The 18,629-nt window shown below is 36.6% G+C and overlaps 1 protein-coding gene across 1 annotated transcript; it reads right to left on the reverse strand.

The window, feature by feature from the left end:
- Positions 1-2,787: 2,787 nt before the first annotated feature.
- On the reverse strand, positions 2,788-10,491 carry LOC100494767 (ovomucoid). Its single transcript, XM_002939810.3, has 4 exons — positions 10,373-10,491; positions 8,097-8,122; positions 5,768-5,880; positions 2,788-3,128 (listed from the first exon to the last, which is right to left on the reverse strand). Exons 1-4 carry the CDS (start codon positions 10,425-10,427, stop codon positions 3,080-3,082), a joined length of 243 nt encoding a protein of 80 aa, XP_002939856.2. The 5' UTR covers positions 10,428-10,491; the 3' UTR covers positions 2,788-3,079.
- Between the last annotated feature and the right edge of the window lie 8,138 nt (positions 10,492-18,629).

Raw genomic sequence — 18,629 nt, forward strand, 5'->3', positions numbered from 1 at the left:
TTGATACATTCGCATCTGCAGAAGCGGCATTTGGTCGCAAAGTTTTGCAGTCAGTAGTACTGTAAGAGTTATATTAGTTATTCTGTTTTCTTTCCCACCCTATCAAGGGACGTCTTTGGTATGTCCCCATGGTCCCTGTGTCCCCCAGGACGTATGAGAAAAAGGGATTTCTTTACTTACCGTAAAATCCTTTTCTCTCTAGTCCTATGGGGGACACAGGGACCATGGGGTTAAATCCCCTCCCATCAGGAGGCAGGACACTTCAAAACAAAGATCTTCCCCCCTATATAACCCCCCTTCCACCAACAGATACTCCAGTTGTTTCAAAGAACCGAGCAAACTATTCCAACTGATAACTTAACTCGTAACATAACTGGCTGAGTAGAAGGAGCTACCTCCCATTGTTTTCTGGGAGGGAGGCCCTGTGTCCCCCATAGGACTAGAGAGAAAAGGATTTTACGGTAAGTAAAGAAATCCCTTTTTTTGCCGGTGGGATGGCAATCCGGGGAGATTAGTCACCCGCGAACAGGGAGTTTTGTCGCAGGCGACTAATCTCCCCGTGTGCCAGAGCCCTTAGAGATCACATGACTAGAAATAATGCAGCTCTGCCTGTAACAGGAAGTAGTGTGGAAGCGAAAGACAGAACTCTGTCCATTAATTGGCTGATGTGGCCTAGCATGTATGTGTGCCTTGGCTTTGCACTGTGAATCCTATGATCCTAGGAGGCAGCCCTTAAAGGGGACCCGTCACCTTAAGAAATAATTTCAGAAACCCCTTTTGGCTAATCCCTCTTTTATCCCAGGGATGTCCGAGAGTTTTATAAGTTACTGGGGCACAATAGGGCTATCCAGGATCTACGATTTCTTAGACCCACTGACCTTGAAACAACGGTTGTTCGCTGAAACCCAAACTAAATACCAGGTTCCCTCCTCACGATTCTTTGAATATATGCAAATCACCCACTTTATTCAGACCAATCTCGTAAAAAAACCACGCCCTCAGTCTCTCACCCCCTTTGAAAGACTCTGTATAATAGGACTACCTCGGAGAGCCCTGATCTCCATCCTCTATAGCTTGCTGACTAGCTTACCTGAAGACCCTTTCCCCAAGCATTCATACATGGTAAAGTGGGAAGAGATTACCTCTATGACTCTCCCTCTAGATGAATGGGTAGATATTTGGGAAAATGCCAGGAAAATGGTGACATGTGTTAGGCAAAAAGAAAACATATATAAAACCATGTTCTTCTGGTATGATACACCCGAAAAGCTTAGCCATATATTCCCAGGTACCTCCCCATTATGCTGGAGAAACTGTGGTGAACGGGGGACACTCCAACATATTATGTGGCAATGCCCCACAATATCTGCGCTGTGGAAAGAAATAAAGGGCTTATTATCTCGCATCATGCTTAAAAACATTCAACTAGATATCTATACAGCATTGGTGGGTAGACCAATATTAGATCATACAGCTGCAGAACAAAGGTTGACAAATTTTATTCTAACAGCTACTTAAAATGGCAATTTTCTATTTAGGAATACCCAATGGCACATTCTTCTAAAAATGTATATTTTTATGAAAACCTACATTGTTTGGGGGTATAGTTTTCCCTTAATGCTTACAATTTATGCTTGTATCAGAGGAAAAATATTATCTGGTTTCCAGCAATAGCAGCTGTCACACTATTTTGTCCTGTAGTCAGAGCTGTGACTTGTGCCAGGGAACAATAAAAAGGACACTTTCTGATTGAAAACAATAGCAGTTGCCACCAGCCCCTCTTCTCAATTTGAGCGTAAAGGAAGGAATATTGTGTGCAAATTAAGGCTGGGAAAAGTTAAAGGGGACCTGTCACCCTAAGAAATAATTTTAATTTCTTTTCTATTGTGTTTATTAAGCAAAATTAACTTTACATACTATATAAATGATATAAATATTGTTTCCTTCAGTCTTGGGAATATACAATCACAGCCAGCAGGCAGCTGCCATTTTGTGGGCACTGTTATTAAGGCAAACTTTGTATCACCCCAAAATCTTGTGTATGTGCCAGAATGGGGGACCTGATGCCCTTGCCCATGCATTGACTACACAATTAGATGGTGAGAAGGTAGGGAGAATGTGAGTGCTGAATGGAAAGCTAAAGTAATTGTCTGCCCCGCCTCTATGCCTAAGGCATAGTTTAAATACAGGCCCATGTTTTTTTTTACAATTTAGTGACTAAACAGCAGGTTGTTTGTGGTTTACAGACAAATAAAGAGCTAATTTAGGAGCAGGCAATGGGAGAAATGATCTTAAATATTTGGGCTCTAGTATCAAAGGTTCCAGTGTTTTAAATGCAAACTAAAGTTAACAACCAGGAAAAAGCCTTTTTACATCTCTGGGATTAGAACATTCCAGTTTTTTTTTTGGGGGGTGGGGCAAACTAGAGATATATTTTCTACAAATTGGGGCAAAATGATTTAAATTTAGGTAATGGCTTGGCTGCAAATGTTAGAAAATATAATGTTGGACCCGATTAGCTATGTTTTTTGTATCCGCAATGGAGTTTTGCCATAATTCCATGATTATGTGCAAAATTGTGTCCTCAAATATGTCCAGTGCATCAAAATGGACTCCATTTCACATGTGTATTGGTGCATAGTGCATCTAGCTTTTTTGGTGCTGTTCATTACATAACCCTAAAAATGATTGACAAATACCAGAAGCAACAAATCTTCTGGCAGTGAAAGGGTTAAATAATGGCCCCACAACAATGTATCCATACAGAGTAATGTAATCTCAAAGCAGTTTTTTTTTATGTTATAGGAAAAACTTTATTAGCTTCAAGTCATGACAAGGTTTCCACTTATAACCCAATTAATTGTTTCTGTTATACATTATTTTGGTTGTGATCTTCTGTTATATGGTATTTAGATCCATTAGGTCCTTTAGATATACATTTATGTATATTACAGTACACTCATGTGAAATATACAAAAATTACATTTGATGTGTAAATCCTATTCTTTAATGAACTGTAAATATCTATACTGAGGAAAACAAGTTTGTGTAAGATTAATACAAGTAAGCACTGGGTCCATCACCGACACCTGCCTTCATGATCAAGTTTGAATCTATAGTTTTTCATCCTGTAAATAAAGAGATTGTTCAGTATATGTGAGTATTAGTTTAAGACACAGTAATTTAACTCATAAGTGTAGAGGTTGCAAAGATTTAATTTTATGTTCTAAAAATAATTACAATCTGTCATAAACAATGAAACAATCATCCTGGTATTCAAAATACAGTCTTCATTTCCCCCCCGAACCAATATTTATGTTGTCTGCCTGCAAATGCACTCTGTATGGAGAGTGTATATAAAAAAACTTTGTCTTGTTCATGCCTTGCAGATATAATATACTAAAACATATTTATATTTGTTTGCAGATACATCAGGCCTTGTGGCTGATGCAACCTGTTAGGTTCCCATGTTCCATATATATGTATATATACAGTATATATATATATATATATATATATATATACAGTGGCTTGCAAAAGTATTCGGCCCCCTTGAACTTTTCCACATTTTGTCACATTACAGCCACAAACATGAATCAATTTTATTGGAATTGCACGTGAAAGACCAATACAAAGTGGTGTACACGTGAGAAGTGGAACGAAAATCATACATGATTCCAAACATTTTTTACAAATAAATAACTGCAAAGTGGGGTGTGCGTAATTATTCAGCCCCCTTTGGTCTGAGTGCAGTCAGTTGCCCGTAGACATTGCCTGATGAGTGCACCTGTGTGTAATCTAATGTCAGTACAAATACAGCTGCTCTGTGACGGCCTCAGAGGTTGTCTAAGAGAATATTGGGAGCAACAACACCATGAAGTCCAAAGAACACACCAGACAGGTCAGGGATAAAGTTATTGAGAAATTTAAAGCAGGTTTAGGCTACAAAAAGATTTCCAAAGCCTTGAACATCCCACGGAGCACTGTTCCACCGATCATTCAGAAATGGAAGGAGTATGGCACAACTGTAACCCTACCAAGACAAGGCCGTCCCCCTAAACTCACAGGCCGAACAAGGAGAGCGCTGATCAGAAATGCAGCCAAGAGGCCCATGGTGACTCTGGACGAGCTGCAGAGATCTACAGCTCAGGTGGGGGAATCTGTCAATAAGACAACTATTAGTCGTGCACTGCACAAAGTTGGCCTTTATGGAAGAGTGGCAAGAAGAAAGCCATTGTTAACAGAAAACCATAAGAAGTCCCGTTTGCAGTTTGTCACAAGCCATGTGGGGGACACAGCAAACATGTGGAAGAAGGTGCTCTGGTCAGATGAGATCACAATGGAACCTTTTGGCCAAAATGCAAAACGCTATGTGTGGCAGAAAACTAACACTGCACATCACTCTGAACACACCATCCCCACTGTCAAATATGGTGGTGGCAGCATCATGCTCTGGGGGTGCTTCTCTTCAGCAGGGACAGGGAAGCTGGTCAGAGTTGATGGGAAGATGGATGGAGCCAAATACAGGGCAATCTTGGAAGAAAACCTCTCAGAGTCTGCAAAAGACTTGAGACTGGGGCGGAGGTTCACCTTCCAGCAGGACAACGACCCTAAACATAAAGCCAGGGCAACAATGGAATGGTTTAAAACAAAACATATCCATGTGTTAGAATGGCCCAGTCACAGTCCAGATCTAAATCCAATCGAGAATCTGTGGCAAGATCTGAAAACTACTGTTCACAAACACTGTCCATCTAATCCAGGGGTCTCAAACTCGCGGCCCGCGGGCCATTTGTGGCCCTTGGTACAATATTTTGTGGCCCGCACCAACGCCTTCTCAAAAGCAATGAATGGATCGCGATTTTTATTGCGATTCAAGGGATAATGCAAGGCACGGCGGGCGGGAGCTGCTGATTGCGGAAATGACGTTATGCCATCATAACAGTTATTATGGGAAGACGTCATTTCCGCAATCAGCAGCTCCCGCCCGCCGTGCCTTGCATTATCCCTTGAAAGCCAATTTTTTGTGAAATCCCTTATGCGGCCCAGCCTCATCCTGACTTTGCTTCCTGCGGCCCCCAGGTAAATTGAGTTTGAGCCCCCTGATCTAATCTGACTGAGCTGGAGCTGTTTTGCAAAGAAGAATGGGCAAGGATTTCAGTCTGTAGATGTGCAAAGCTGGTAGAGACATACCCTAAAAGACTGGCAGCTGGAATTGCAGCAAAAGGTGGTTCTACAAAGTATTGACTCAGGGGGCTGAATAATTACGCACACCCCACTTTGCAGTTATTTATTTGTAAAAAATGTTTGGAATCATGTATGATTTTCGTTCCACTTCTCACGTGTACACCACTTTGTATTGGTCTTTCACGTGGAATTCCAATAAAATTGATTCATGTTTGTGGCTGTAATGTGACAAAATGTGGAAAAGTTCAAGGGGGCCGAATACTTTTGCAAGCCACTGTATATATATAAATATATGGAAAATTTGTATCTTTGTGTGATGAACTAAATCCATAATTTTGGTATGTATATTTTTTGTTCCTTATCACAGACTGGCCACAGACAGAGGTTAAAATACTGTGCAGGTGCATCCCCACCCATTCCATGCAACCTGATCGGTCGATGAACATCCCTATATTAAAAAGAGACATTACAGGAGAGAGAGAACACAATCCAGAGCAAATCTTTACAGATGCAGCAGAGTAGTGGGTTTTGAAGGGAAGAAGAAAGACATTTTTATAGTATATACCAGGCACAAACTTACATGCTGTCAAGACAGAAACGACACATGTTAGGGTAGGTTATTCTGTTTGTTCCACAGACAGGACTATAGATCTTAGTGCAGGTTCTGTGTTCAGCATAGGCAGAGCAATATTCCTGTGGAGAAAAATGCAAATACTTTAAAATGAATATTGTTGGAACTTTTACATATTAAACTTCTGGCAGAAATGTTACATCTTTAAGTAACCAGCGGTTTACTTGGAAGGGTTGAACTTGATGGACTCTGCTCCTTTTTCAACCCTATGTAACTATGCAACCAATAGCAACACCTTGGTCTCCCCGCCTGTTTCTCATTCAATCTTTATACACTTTTCTTCTCTCTTCTCATTTCCTTTATGTCCTGCTTTCATGCTCATATTTTACCTTACATATGTCCATTGTAATTTTTTCGTCTTTTGTTTTTGTTTTTTTTTTTACCCCAACTTCAGACTCTTGTAGCCACATTTAACTTTCTATAGCATCACAAGAAATTTTTATTATGAAGTTGTGATGATTATAGACTTACAATGCTGGATCTTGATAGCATAGTATTGTCATTATTTCATTTATTAAAGTGTTATGTGACATTGCAGTCAGCTCTTACGCCAGATTCTGGGCCAAGGACCAGAGTACAGCAGCAGCACGGGAATGGCTCCTGCATTTGCACCTAACGTTCATAAATGGGCTTTAAGTACATGTACTATAATGAATGATAACTCAGCTGCTTTAACCCACCATAAAGATGAATATCATTTGTCTATTGTAATATGATTCACTGGGGATTGCAACATAAACATAGATCAGACATTAGTGATGCATATGGCACACAACACACCGCTTACTGCATTTGGATGAAGAAAACCTTACTCAAACATCTACACCTGTACAACCATGACTTTTCTCTGTAAACAATTTTCTTATAATTTAAATAGGAAAAGGATGTGGCTGTTGGTGTTCATAATATTTTTGTATAGTTTGCTCCATAATTGGACCAACATTTCCAAATGCCAATGTATTATCTTAGGTAAATTTTCACAACTGTTATCAGTAGTAAAATGTATGTAATGCACAGGTGAAGAAAAAATGAGAAACAAAATAGATTTTTTTGCAAAATGTCTTAAAATATCTCTGCCAATATCCTATTAATTTTAAAGTGACCTTACCATTGCAGTGACTATTGCCTTTAATGCTTACTGTGACTTACAGTTTGCAGACTATCATAAAACCCATGAAACAGCTGTATAGCAGGAGACAGTGGTATTCAATGGAATTCAGTATGGTGAATTATATATGAGATATGTTTAAAGTGTCTCCTACTACAAAATATAACACTATAATCAGGTAGGTGCCACATTAAATTGTCATTAAATTTGATTTAAAATATTTTGGAATTCATAGAATTATAGGTTTATAATAACTTATGAAATACTTTGAAAATGTGCAGCCAAAAATATTTTGGTTCCACATTTAGAACAGTTAGGGAACTGAAAGGAAAGCTATATTTACTGAATGTTACATTTTCCTTCTTGTTCAGTTAAATAGTTGTTTCAAAATGGGCTTTTTTGGTAGTGGATAAGAAACAGTAGTACAAGTACGGGACCTGTTATCCAGAATACTTGGGACCTGGGGTTTTCTGTATTAGGGGTCTTTCTGTATTTTGGATCTTCATACCTTAAGGGGCACATTTACTAACCCACGAACGGGCCGAATGCGTCCGATTGCGTTTTTTTCGTAATGATCGGTAATTTTGCGATTTTTTTCGGCGTCTTTTACGATTTTTGCGTAAAAACGCGATTTTTTTCGGCGTCTTTACGATTTTTGCGTAAAAACGCAAGTTTTTCGGCGTCTTTACGATTTTTGCGTAAAAACGCAAGTTTTTCGGCGTCTTTACGAATGTTGCGCAGTCGCGATTTTTTTCGTAGCGTTAAAACTTGCGCGAAACGTCGCGCCTTTTAAGTTTTAACGCTACGAAAAAAGGCGCGACTTTGCGCGCAAGTGTTAACGCTACGAAAAAATCGCGACTGCGCAACTTTCGTAAAGACGCCGAAAAACTCGCGTTTTTACGCAAAAATCGTAAAGACGCCGAAAAAATCGTGTTTTTACGCAAAAATCGTAAAGACGCCGAAAAAATCGCAAAAAATACCAAAAAGTCGCAAAATGTTAGTTTCCAATCGGAATTTTTCCAATTCGGATTCGAAATCGTGTCTTAGTAAATCAGCCCCTAAGTCTACTAAAAAATAATTTAAACATTAAAAACTTAATGTATTTTGGTGGCATAGGAAAATGTTTGTCTGGTTGCAGGTTATCGTACAATTTTAAACATAGTTACTGACCATATCAGGAAAAACAGCAGGCAAACCTAGAAAAAAAACACAAACAGATTACATTTTGTGTATTCATTTATATTCAGCTGCTGATATTGTGTAACAATAGGAATGACAAAAGATGCTAGAAACCATCTGTAACTTTCTTGCAAGGGTTATCTGTGCTTTGCATACACATGATAGAAGGGACTTCTCACTTGAAGTGCTTTTCCCCGTTGCATTCTTCCTTTTGTACTTTTAGCCCTCACTGCTGTGTTCATATCTTTTTCTTTATTGAACAGCTGTCCCCACTTTTTATCTCACATTTTTATAGCCCCTGTGTTCATGCAATATTAATTTCTTATCATTTGCACAATATTTTGTTTTCTTTCTTTTTTTAACACTTAACCTTTATTTACATATTGGAGCACTAAAAGGAGAGCTAAACCCTTAAAATCGGTTAGAAGTTCACATTTTATATACTGAGCTTAATGCATCTTAAAGGTTCAGAAGCCATCATCTTTTGTGGATTTTGTGTGTCAGTGGCACTCACATTCTAAGTGTGCTTTAGGCAGCTGTTGAGAAGCTAAACGTAGGGGTCGTCGATACTACAGGGCTCATTATTAAATTCCAATGCAAATTGCACTGGTTTTAGAGCTGCCATATAATGTAAATATGAATATATTACTAATAAGCCTTGTATTTTCGTTAGTGATGAGCGAATATGTTTCGCTTCACCCGAAAAATTATGTGCCTGTTTCTCCAAGACATTCACTGATGGCGAAATGCAGAATTTCGCCATTGTTATTTAAAAATTTTGATATTTATATTCTCTTTCTCTATACAATATAAAGTACTCCAAAGGGTGCAAAGGGTCCACACCATATGCAGCAACAAAACCTGGGTGCTTGTACAAAAAAAAATACAATGGAACAAGGACAGCACTCCTAGGATTTAAAAAATTATAAAACAAAAATTTTAATGCAAAAAGAGAAAGGTTTATTACTCAGTGTTTTGGTCTCACACAGAAACCGGAAAAGTTGCATAATAAACCTTTTGCTGTGTGTGTGTATATATATATATATATATATATATATATATCCTTGAGAAAGGTCCTAATAAGGACCGAAACGTTGGTTTTAACAATATATCTACAATAAAAAAATTTCTGATGAAACATTGAAGGGTGTGCTGGCCACAGATAATTATTTTCTATACAGACATAATTTTGGCTATGCACCCCGCAGAATATTGAGCCTTGGAGTGCGGACACCATTTGGATTGATATATATATATATATATATATTTAGTACATAGAAGGCACTCAAGGTATCAGATCTGCAAAAATAGTCCTTTATTCAATACCCATATCTATGCGTTTCAATACCCTTATCCTGACGACGATCCTAAGGGTATTGAAACGCATACATATGGGTATTGAATAAAGGACTATTTTTAAAGATTTGATGCCGTGAGTGCCTTCTATGTAGTAAATGTAATTTGTTGGTTAGCACCCGGCTGGTATTCGTGAGTGCCGATAACTGGACTAGGACTGAAACGTTGATCCAAATAAAATAAGTATCTCTTTTTTTTTTTTTTTTTTATAAAATTTTCCTTGTGTGCATCAGTTTTTTTTGTTTGTTTTTTTACACACACACACACACACACATATAGTATATTGTAAGTCTGTCATTCAGGTAACTAACAGCAGAACAGAGCACGAAAACTGACAGCTGAACACAACATAAAAAAAAGATAGGGAGCTACTGGGAGCATCTTTGGAAGCACACATTTTCACTGTAAACCATCTAGTACTATCTAGCACAGAACCACAAAACAAAATGTACAATATTTACACCCTACTTCTTAGTTCTCCTTGAAGCCTATCAGCAACATGGTACCAGCGATTTAGACAGGCAATAGGTGAAGAATAAAAGCCAAGTAAAACCTAGATATCTAACTCTAATTCTAATCTAAGAATAAGTGCTCACTAGGTAGTAAGTTGCAAATCAACCAGTTAGTTCTGGCACAGCAGGTAATATAATAAGATTTAAATGACCCCCCCTGCACTAGAATTAGCTGGAAAATGTTAATCTGTACACCCTTTCATTGCCCAACCCAAACCAAACCTTACATACTGAATATATATTTATTGCCTTAGTAAATGCAAAACCTTAGATATTTTTAAGTTATCTAGCATTAAGAAAAAAACAATTTGGGCACAGTCATGAACAAACGAAAAAACTTTGTATTTAGAAGCTTACCTTAAACCAAATAATATTATAATATATATAAATATTTCTTACCCATTATGCACAGAAATGCTGATGAGTAAAGCAGGAAAATAAGAGCTGTCTTCATGATCAGTTTTTTCTTATCTGTTTCCTGTGGAGGTCCTTGAAACGTTTAATTGTACCACATCCACTCTTGCTTATATATACTTGAATTCATTTGCAGTGCGCATTTGAGATTGTGAAATGATTATTTTGGCAGGGGCTGATTCTTGACCTCCTAAAACATTTTGAAAAAGTGATTGAAAGCAGACTTCATGTTGGCTAAAGTTCAAGACAGAATTGCTCTAATTTTCTATTCAACTGTGCTCCTTAGATTCTTTTTTTCCTTTCATTTCATAGCTTATAGTAACTACCATGGTATGAAACATTATCCTAGAATCTGTGGATCCCCAGAGTCAGCAGTGTGGAAAGGAGTGCTTTAATTGACAGTTCATACAATATAGGACTCATTTAAGACATGGAAGGCAGGGTGCAAATTCACAAAACTGTAAGCGCAAGTGCAGAAATATAACAATGACTGAGGGGCATCAATTCTAATTTTCTTTCTGCACACTGCCAGTACCACGTTTAGGGTTTCCACCTTTTCTGGAAAAACATATTGGCCTTCCTTTATGTTTATTTCATATTAACAACATTGGCAACCCTGACCACATTCTCTTTTGCCAATCAGTTTAAGGGACATGGAGTTAAAGGCATGGAGGTTATATAGAACTAAAATCATAGAATGGGGATGGATTCAGCATACAGAGGGGACAAATATCTGAACTGTTCTTTGATGGTTATGGATGTGTTATAGATCTGGCAACTTTTCAGCCTGTCTGATCAAACACTACCACAACCCTTTATACCCTCTCAAGGGGAGCTGATACAAATAAGGACCCCCCCCCCCCCAATTATGGAGGAACCAACCACGTAAGATTCATTTACCGGTAGTCCATTTCTTCCAATTGCATAAAAAATCCAGAGATGATTAGAATGTCCATATTAATCACAAAATCACTTCATAAAATATTCATTAATATTTTATTGTAGATTTATGTTTTGAAAATGTTCCCCTTACATTCTGTGACATAATTTTACATTTGCATTTTCTAACAGGTTCCTTCTTTAATTAGAAAATGACCAATCTCTGAATTGATTATATTCAACCCCTACTTGCACCCTGTTTTTATTGCTCTTGTATATTGGGTAAAGTATTTCACTGCTGCTTCTCATCCTTTAGTATCACTCAATGTAAAACATCATGCACTATGAGAGCACAAAATTGTTGTTCTATGGTGCTTAGAGAGATTAGACCAAATATGCACTGAGGGGGTCTGTTACCATTTTCTTTGTATATCTTTTCATTCCTATTTTTACCCCTAAGAGACATGCACAGAATGAAACTCATGATACTGCCAGAGGATCCCTTTTATCTGTATACTGTATATGTATATTCCTGCATCATTTTGGCAATGACCAGTTAATGGGCTGGGCAACCTGTATGAAATAGCTACACTGTCTGCAGCATGTTCTTTATTTAATATTGATTCCAGGTGGAAATATAATTACTACTGCTATCCCACAATACACTAATACTCTAGCTTAATTTAAAATAATGAATAGACGACAGGAATGGACTGCTATTAAATTAATTATCTAAACTCTACATGAACAGCATTTAAGGAATTTATTAGGATAGCAAAAAAATGCATCAATACAGTTTCACAATGTCAGTAAATAAAAAAGCTTTGCCTTTTAATATGAAATACTGTTGCTATTTTGAGTATGTCTTGAGGCATTATTACTGACTGCTCCTGCTGACCCATCAGAGTAATAGTCTACTCTAGTTATATACTCTGAGCTTACTTTTTTCTCTGCCCAGTTATAGGCATTTGTCTTCAGAGTTCTTAGGTTATGACTCCTGCTTGTTATTGATATATCTGAGTGCCCCCTGCCTTAATTATTGCCTATGTTTACAATTTCCACTGCTCGCAGCCTGACTTAACCACAGTTCTGCTTAGCAAGAACTCATGTAGTAAATGGGATGGGCACCCTTTAGTGGATACAATAAAAGGGTATGGCAGAAGTTGTAACTCACTCAAAATACATTGCTGAATCCTGAGTGGGCAGTAGGTTGGCGGCACGGTCATCCCTGCAACTTCCCCTAGCTTGCACATTATTAAGATAAGCCCAAGGCACTGGAATGCCCTGTACTCAGTTCATGGTTCCGCTTGCACAACTAAAATGCTGGGTGTGCTATAGAGCTGTCTCCAGCCACATCAATCTATGTATAAATGCTCACTCTAGGCATGAAAAAATATACTGAATAAAATGCTACCAAGGCACCTGAATATCCTTAGTAAATGATAGCTGCTATCTGGACTATAAGGGGCAGATTTATTAAAATGTGAGATTAGAATTAAATACAAAAAAACTCACCCATGTTTCATTCATTCCTATGGCATATTATTAACTAGTGAATTCTAACTTTCACCCATTGAAAAAAATCCCATGGGAATGAACCGTTCCCATGAATTTTTATGTATAAAGTTCTAAACTCACATTTTGATAAATGTAAGAATACTATGGGGCAGATTTCTTAACATTCTGATTTTTGTGGTTTTAGAGGTGTTGAAACCACGAATGTCTAGCAATTTATTAAAAGATCCGAATTGAAAAAGCAGGAATTAAATTGTGGAACAAAAAGAACCTGAAAACCACAAATTTTTTCATGATTTTTAAGTTTTTCCACAAGTCTTTGTGGACTTTCAAACAATAAAAAAAAAACAACCTTAAAAGCACACATTAAATAAAGATTGTTACAATTTGTCCAGGACAACTCCCATTGCATTTTACATGACCTTGACAGATTTTAGACGGCAGAGTTTTGTATTAGTAGATTTTGTGTTTTTTTTATGTTCAATAAATCACGAAAAGTGTGTGTATTTTTTACACAAAAAATTTGAGTTTTAGAGCAAAACAACACAAATAATGAAAAAAAAAACTAAATTATGAAATCAGATACCTTTATTTGACAAATTATTATTAGTAATAAATGTTGATAAAATTAAAGACCAAAAAGTTAATAGATTGTTAATAGATTATATATCTATTTCTGTGCACATACAGAAATTAATTTGAATGTGTCCCAAAAAGAATTAAAGATGGAGTTCCAACCTTTAAATTCATGAATTAACAGGTATGTCTAATTAAAATCCATTATTCAATATTAACACTGGGTGTAACAAACCAGTGGTATTTATGATTTTGTCTGTTGGGAGCCTGAGTGGTGGAACATTATCTCCAGAAAATCAAAAATATAATCTGCTAAAGATAAAAATTGACTGCATACAATCAGTGAAATAAATAATAAGTTGATTCTTTAGCAATGCCCAATTTAAAAATAGTACATGGTTTTGTTGGGGCCCACTTTTCCCTTTTAAGAATTGGCAGTGTGTGTTTGCTCTAAGGCAGTCACTTAGTGAGTGCCCTGGATGTTATAAATACACTATTGCCACCCTGGCTTTGACCAGTTTCTGACAATGGATCTGTCCTTTTCATGGTATACTTCTCATTCCCAGTTCTACTTGTACCTGGAAGTTAGGCTAGACTTAGTTCTAGATTCTTCCCCTTTTCATATATTATTTGCCCATAAGAGACTCCTTTAGCTTCAGGTGTCACTAAGAATTGTGTCCAGGATCAAAAATTTCTGTAAAATACATTTTTGTGGCAAATTTACTTTAATTATTTCAGAGCTCGGTGACCCTTGCTGTAGAAAGGATAGTAACTTGAAAAGCAGTATGAAATCATAAAAATAACCTTTGTGCCGACTGGGAGCCGGAAAGCTGTAAAGTTCTCTATTAAAAAGACATGTTTCTATATAGACTAAAATTGACCAATATGCTAAGTTCTACATGTTTCAGAACACAAAGCCTCAATAATGCTTGTTTATTTGTCCAAAGGATAAGACATTTTGTTTTGTCAGGATAACATTTCTGTGGCTGATATAAACTGCCCTTTATTAATAGGTCAAATGGTGTATTACGCATTATGCAACTAATCTCCTTCTTCCTTTTCTCTACTTAATGCCAAGAATACCTTGAATAACATTTATCGTCTTATGAGTCATGTTTTCTTGGCAAGCTCTTTAGGCTGAAGATTGCATTGAAATATATATGGAACTGAGCTGTGTTTACCAAAGAGTACACACAGTAAATATTCATGTTATTCCTTAAATAGTAGCATGGAAATAGAGTGCAGAGAGAAAACTGATAGGAAATGTGCATAATCTGTGAATTTGCTTATTTCTATTTTGGGTTATGGCAGCCGGTATCAAAAATAAAACAGTTGCACTTGCACTTCACCCTAAATTGAACGCAATTGTGCAGACAGTTTTCCAAGTCTGTTGGTGTAATTTCTGGTGTTCTGCGTAAGAGTGACGTGTGTGCCCGATTTTTTTGTCTCTGATAAGGCCTCACCTTGAGTATGCAGTGCAGTTTTGGGCTCCAATCCTTAATGACATTAAAGAGCTTGAGAAAGTACAGAGACAAGCAACTAAACTGGTAAAGGGGATGTAAGATTTAAAATATGAGGTTAGACTGTCGAGGTTGGGATTGTTTTCTTGGAAAAAAGCCACTTGCGAGGGGACATGATTACTCTGTATAAGTACATTAGAGGGGATTATAGGCAGATAGGGTTTTTTTTCCTATAAAAACGACCAGCGCACCATAGGCCACCCCTCTACATTGGAGGAACGGAACTTTCATTTGAAGCAGCGTAAGTGGGTTTACACGGTAAGGGTTGATTTTCAGATATAAGTCAGGCAGGCCTGCTGGTGGGCCCCATACACTAGCCAATAAGCTGCTGACTAGGTCCCTCCCACCTTAAGAAACGATATGGAAATATTGTTGCAATTGAAAGGATTTTAAGTGGGGTGCTAAATATTTGTATTGTAATAATTTCTTTTATTCCTATTTGCAACGTGTAAACCTGAATAAATTAAATACATTTTTTAGAGAAGAACACTAATCAAATTTTGGGTTATTGCTAAATTATTTTGCATGGTTGTTTATAAACCAATTTGTGGTGCAGATATACAATATTATTGGAAATGTTTTAGAAGTGTATACATTTTTATAGCAGTATTTTCAGTAATTCGTAGATTAGATTAAACATTACAAATGGAAGGAACTGCTGAAAAGAGCTCAGCAATGTATGTTCATTGACAGCACTGAACTAGCTCGCATTCTTGTCTATTTTTTATAATATAGTTACAAAAAAGCTAATGAATTGGGATTTTCAACAAGATGTATATAGTATACTATAATGACTGCATATGTTCTGTGTGTTACTTGATTGATGTTTCTTAAATAACTCCCCATGCTTTGTATTTATTTATTTATTTTTCTGTAATATGGTTTTCTATGGATCTGTTCATCCTAGTGAAGTAGATTTTTCAAAAAGATGTATATAGTATATATATATATATATATATATATATATATATATATGTGTGTGTGTGTTATCACTCACAAGTGTATATAGGAAATAACTGGTATTTTGACCGTTAATGTTTACAAGGCTCTTTGCCATGTCCAGTGGCAGAGACCTGGTAGTTTAAAAGGTGGCCTGTCTCTATAATGTTATGGTTATGTAAGAAGACTGAAGCAGATGTCTTATCTCAAAAGTCTGCTTTCAAAAAAAAAAAAAAAAGATGAGGCAACATTGATCCTGTTGCTAATCCTTTTCCCACTGTTTGTTTAACTGTGTGTTAAGTAAAATGAAAAATCTGGATGACAGCATAGCCACAAGTATTCTATAACAGATATGTTGCAAGAAGAAGAAGTCAAACATTTGTTTTGTTTAAGCAATGTTGTTACTTCTGGGCTTCGGAGTAGGGGAGCATGGTTGGATCTCTAATATGCTGTAGTAACAATGTCAATAATATTTCCAGCATATGGAGCTTTTGAGCCACCACATAGTCCATCATGAATATGATATGATGCACAGTTCTATCTTGGAGACAAGAGGACAAATCTGGAACAAAACATTACAAAAATATTTACCTTAATGACAGAAAAGCAAAACATTTTACATCTGATAAATTTAAAGATAATACAACAGGGAATACTGTAGCTGTAAATGTCAAAACAAGTATATAAACATAAACTTTTTTGCATTCATGCACATGTTAAAGAGCAGGCCGTAAGAAAATGGTAAGTGCAGGGATGGTCTGCATCTTTCTCCACAGTGAGTCAAACCCCTTTAATTCAGTCCTTGCCCTTCTGTACAGTTGCACTATGCACTGCTCAATCCTTCCTGCCTTTGCATAGAAAACTGACAGCAAGAATTGTAAGCCAGTATGGTCACTGAGGCCTCTATGTAAATTTGTAGTTTCTATGATCAGTCACTGCAACCAGTGTCATATCATATGTGACATCTATAAGTGTAAATTGAATTCCCTTGGAAATTTGATGTCTATCTGTCCTAAGTTAGGTCAAGTAGTCAAGTGTCTGCTCCACTAGAGGCAGGATATGGAAATTTCAGAGAATCTTGCCTTTATGATAAGGTTTATTGTCATTTTATTTAATCTTTTTCATGAATTGTAAAAAAAGATGTGTAATGAAGAAAGGAGCAACTGTTAACATAATCACTGTAAATAAAGGCTCATTTAAGCTGGCGAGGATACCAATTTTTGGTATGGAAACGTGTTAGATGCATGGAAACAAGACTGGGCTACCAGTGAACCAAAACCTAATAGGGGCTTAAATAATACTATTAAAATGTGCATGCAATTACATCACATAGCCTTTGTTATAAAGGTTTTATTGCAGTGTAATAAAGATAAATTATGGCACTCCTTTTTTGCAAACATATCTATATTTGTGAATGTCAGTTTGTTCTATACATCTTCCATTTTGTTTTGTAAGACATGTAAAGAAAAACGATACCTTCATAATGGATAGCTAAGCAACAGATAATATAATGGCACATTATAGAATTGATACTGGAATGTATATATATATCAGTAAATATTTCCCTTCTACATCTTTTCCCTTGAGCCATCATTTTGTGATGGTCTGTGTGCTTTTTCAGAGATCACCTGACAGGAAATAACGCAGCTCTAAACTGAAACAGGAAGTAGTTGTTTGAGTAAAAGACACAGCTCTGTACATTAATTGGCTGATTGATTGATTGTCATGTAGTTGTGCCCTTGGTTTGTTTGTGTAAATTGTGAGATGTATGAACCCAGGGGGGCCCATAAGTACTTAAAATGGTAGTTTTCTATTTAGCATTACCCAGTGGCACATACTTGTAAAAAAAAGTATAAAGCAGGTTTTACAGGCGTTATGAAATATAATTTTTATAAAGACCTACATTGTTTGGTGTATAGTTTGCTTTTAATGGGCTATTTAATAAAAATTGGAAAACATTTTATTTTATATATTTTATACTAAAAAGCTCAACAAATCAATCATTTTACCCATCCCAATGTTGGTTAAAATTGGAAGCACCATGAGAACAGAACACCTCAATTCTAATGTTCTAATTCGAATGTTTTCCTAACCTGTGTAGATCTGCTATTTATATGGTTTTGGCTGCTTTCACACAGATAAGACTGATGAAGTAGTGACTGGCTAAATTTACAGTCTATACACACCAACCATGATACAATGTGTTTGATTGTCAAGCAAAATGGTCTATTGTTATTGCTTTCAAAAGGGGACACAAATGGCTAGATGGTTAGAAAAACAGTCAAAATAGGCTAGTCTGCTTAATCAAAGCAGGGCAGGTATGGTCATCTCAAATGAGTATAACCTTCTTGCATTGCAGATATGGGATTTGGTATGCAGAATGCTTAGGACCTGGGGTTGTACAGATAAGGGAATTTCCCATAATTTGGATTGCCATATCTTAAAGCTACTAAAAATATTAAATGAAAAGAAAAGTGCTTTTTTTTTATAATTCTCAAAGTTCTCAGTAGTGTTATTTTGTAAATAATTACAAAAAATAAATGAAAAAAAAAATCTTCTGTGGGAGGTGGTCTTCCCCCAATTCAGGACTTTCTCCAAATACGGTTTCTGGTTAAGAGATCCTGTACCTGTATGTGATTGTGGTTAGAAAAGATAGATGCAAGATAAGTTTACTGATGAAATTACATAAAATGATTCTTAAAGGTCATTTAATGGTTAGTAAATACATATCCGTGCAATAAAAACATTCCTTATAAATACATGTTATTTTAGTATTTAAGCATTAAACCTTTAGGATAAACAATAGAATGGGA

The sequence above is a fragment of the Xenopus tropicalis genome, chromosome 3 (assembly GCF_000004195.4).
Source record: "Xenopus tropicalis strain Nigerian chromosome 3, UCB_Xtro_10.0, whole genome shotgun sequence".
In the NCBI taxonomy this organism is placed as follows: domain Eukaryota; kingdom Metazoa; phylum Chordata; class Amphibia; order Anura; family Pipidae; genus Xenopus; species Xenopus tropicalis.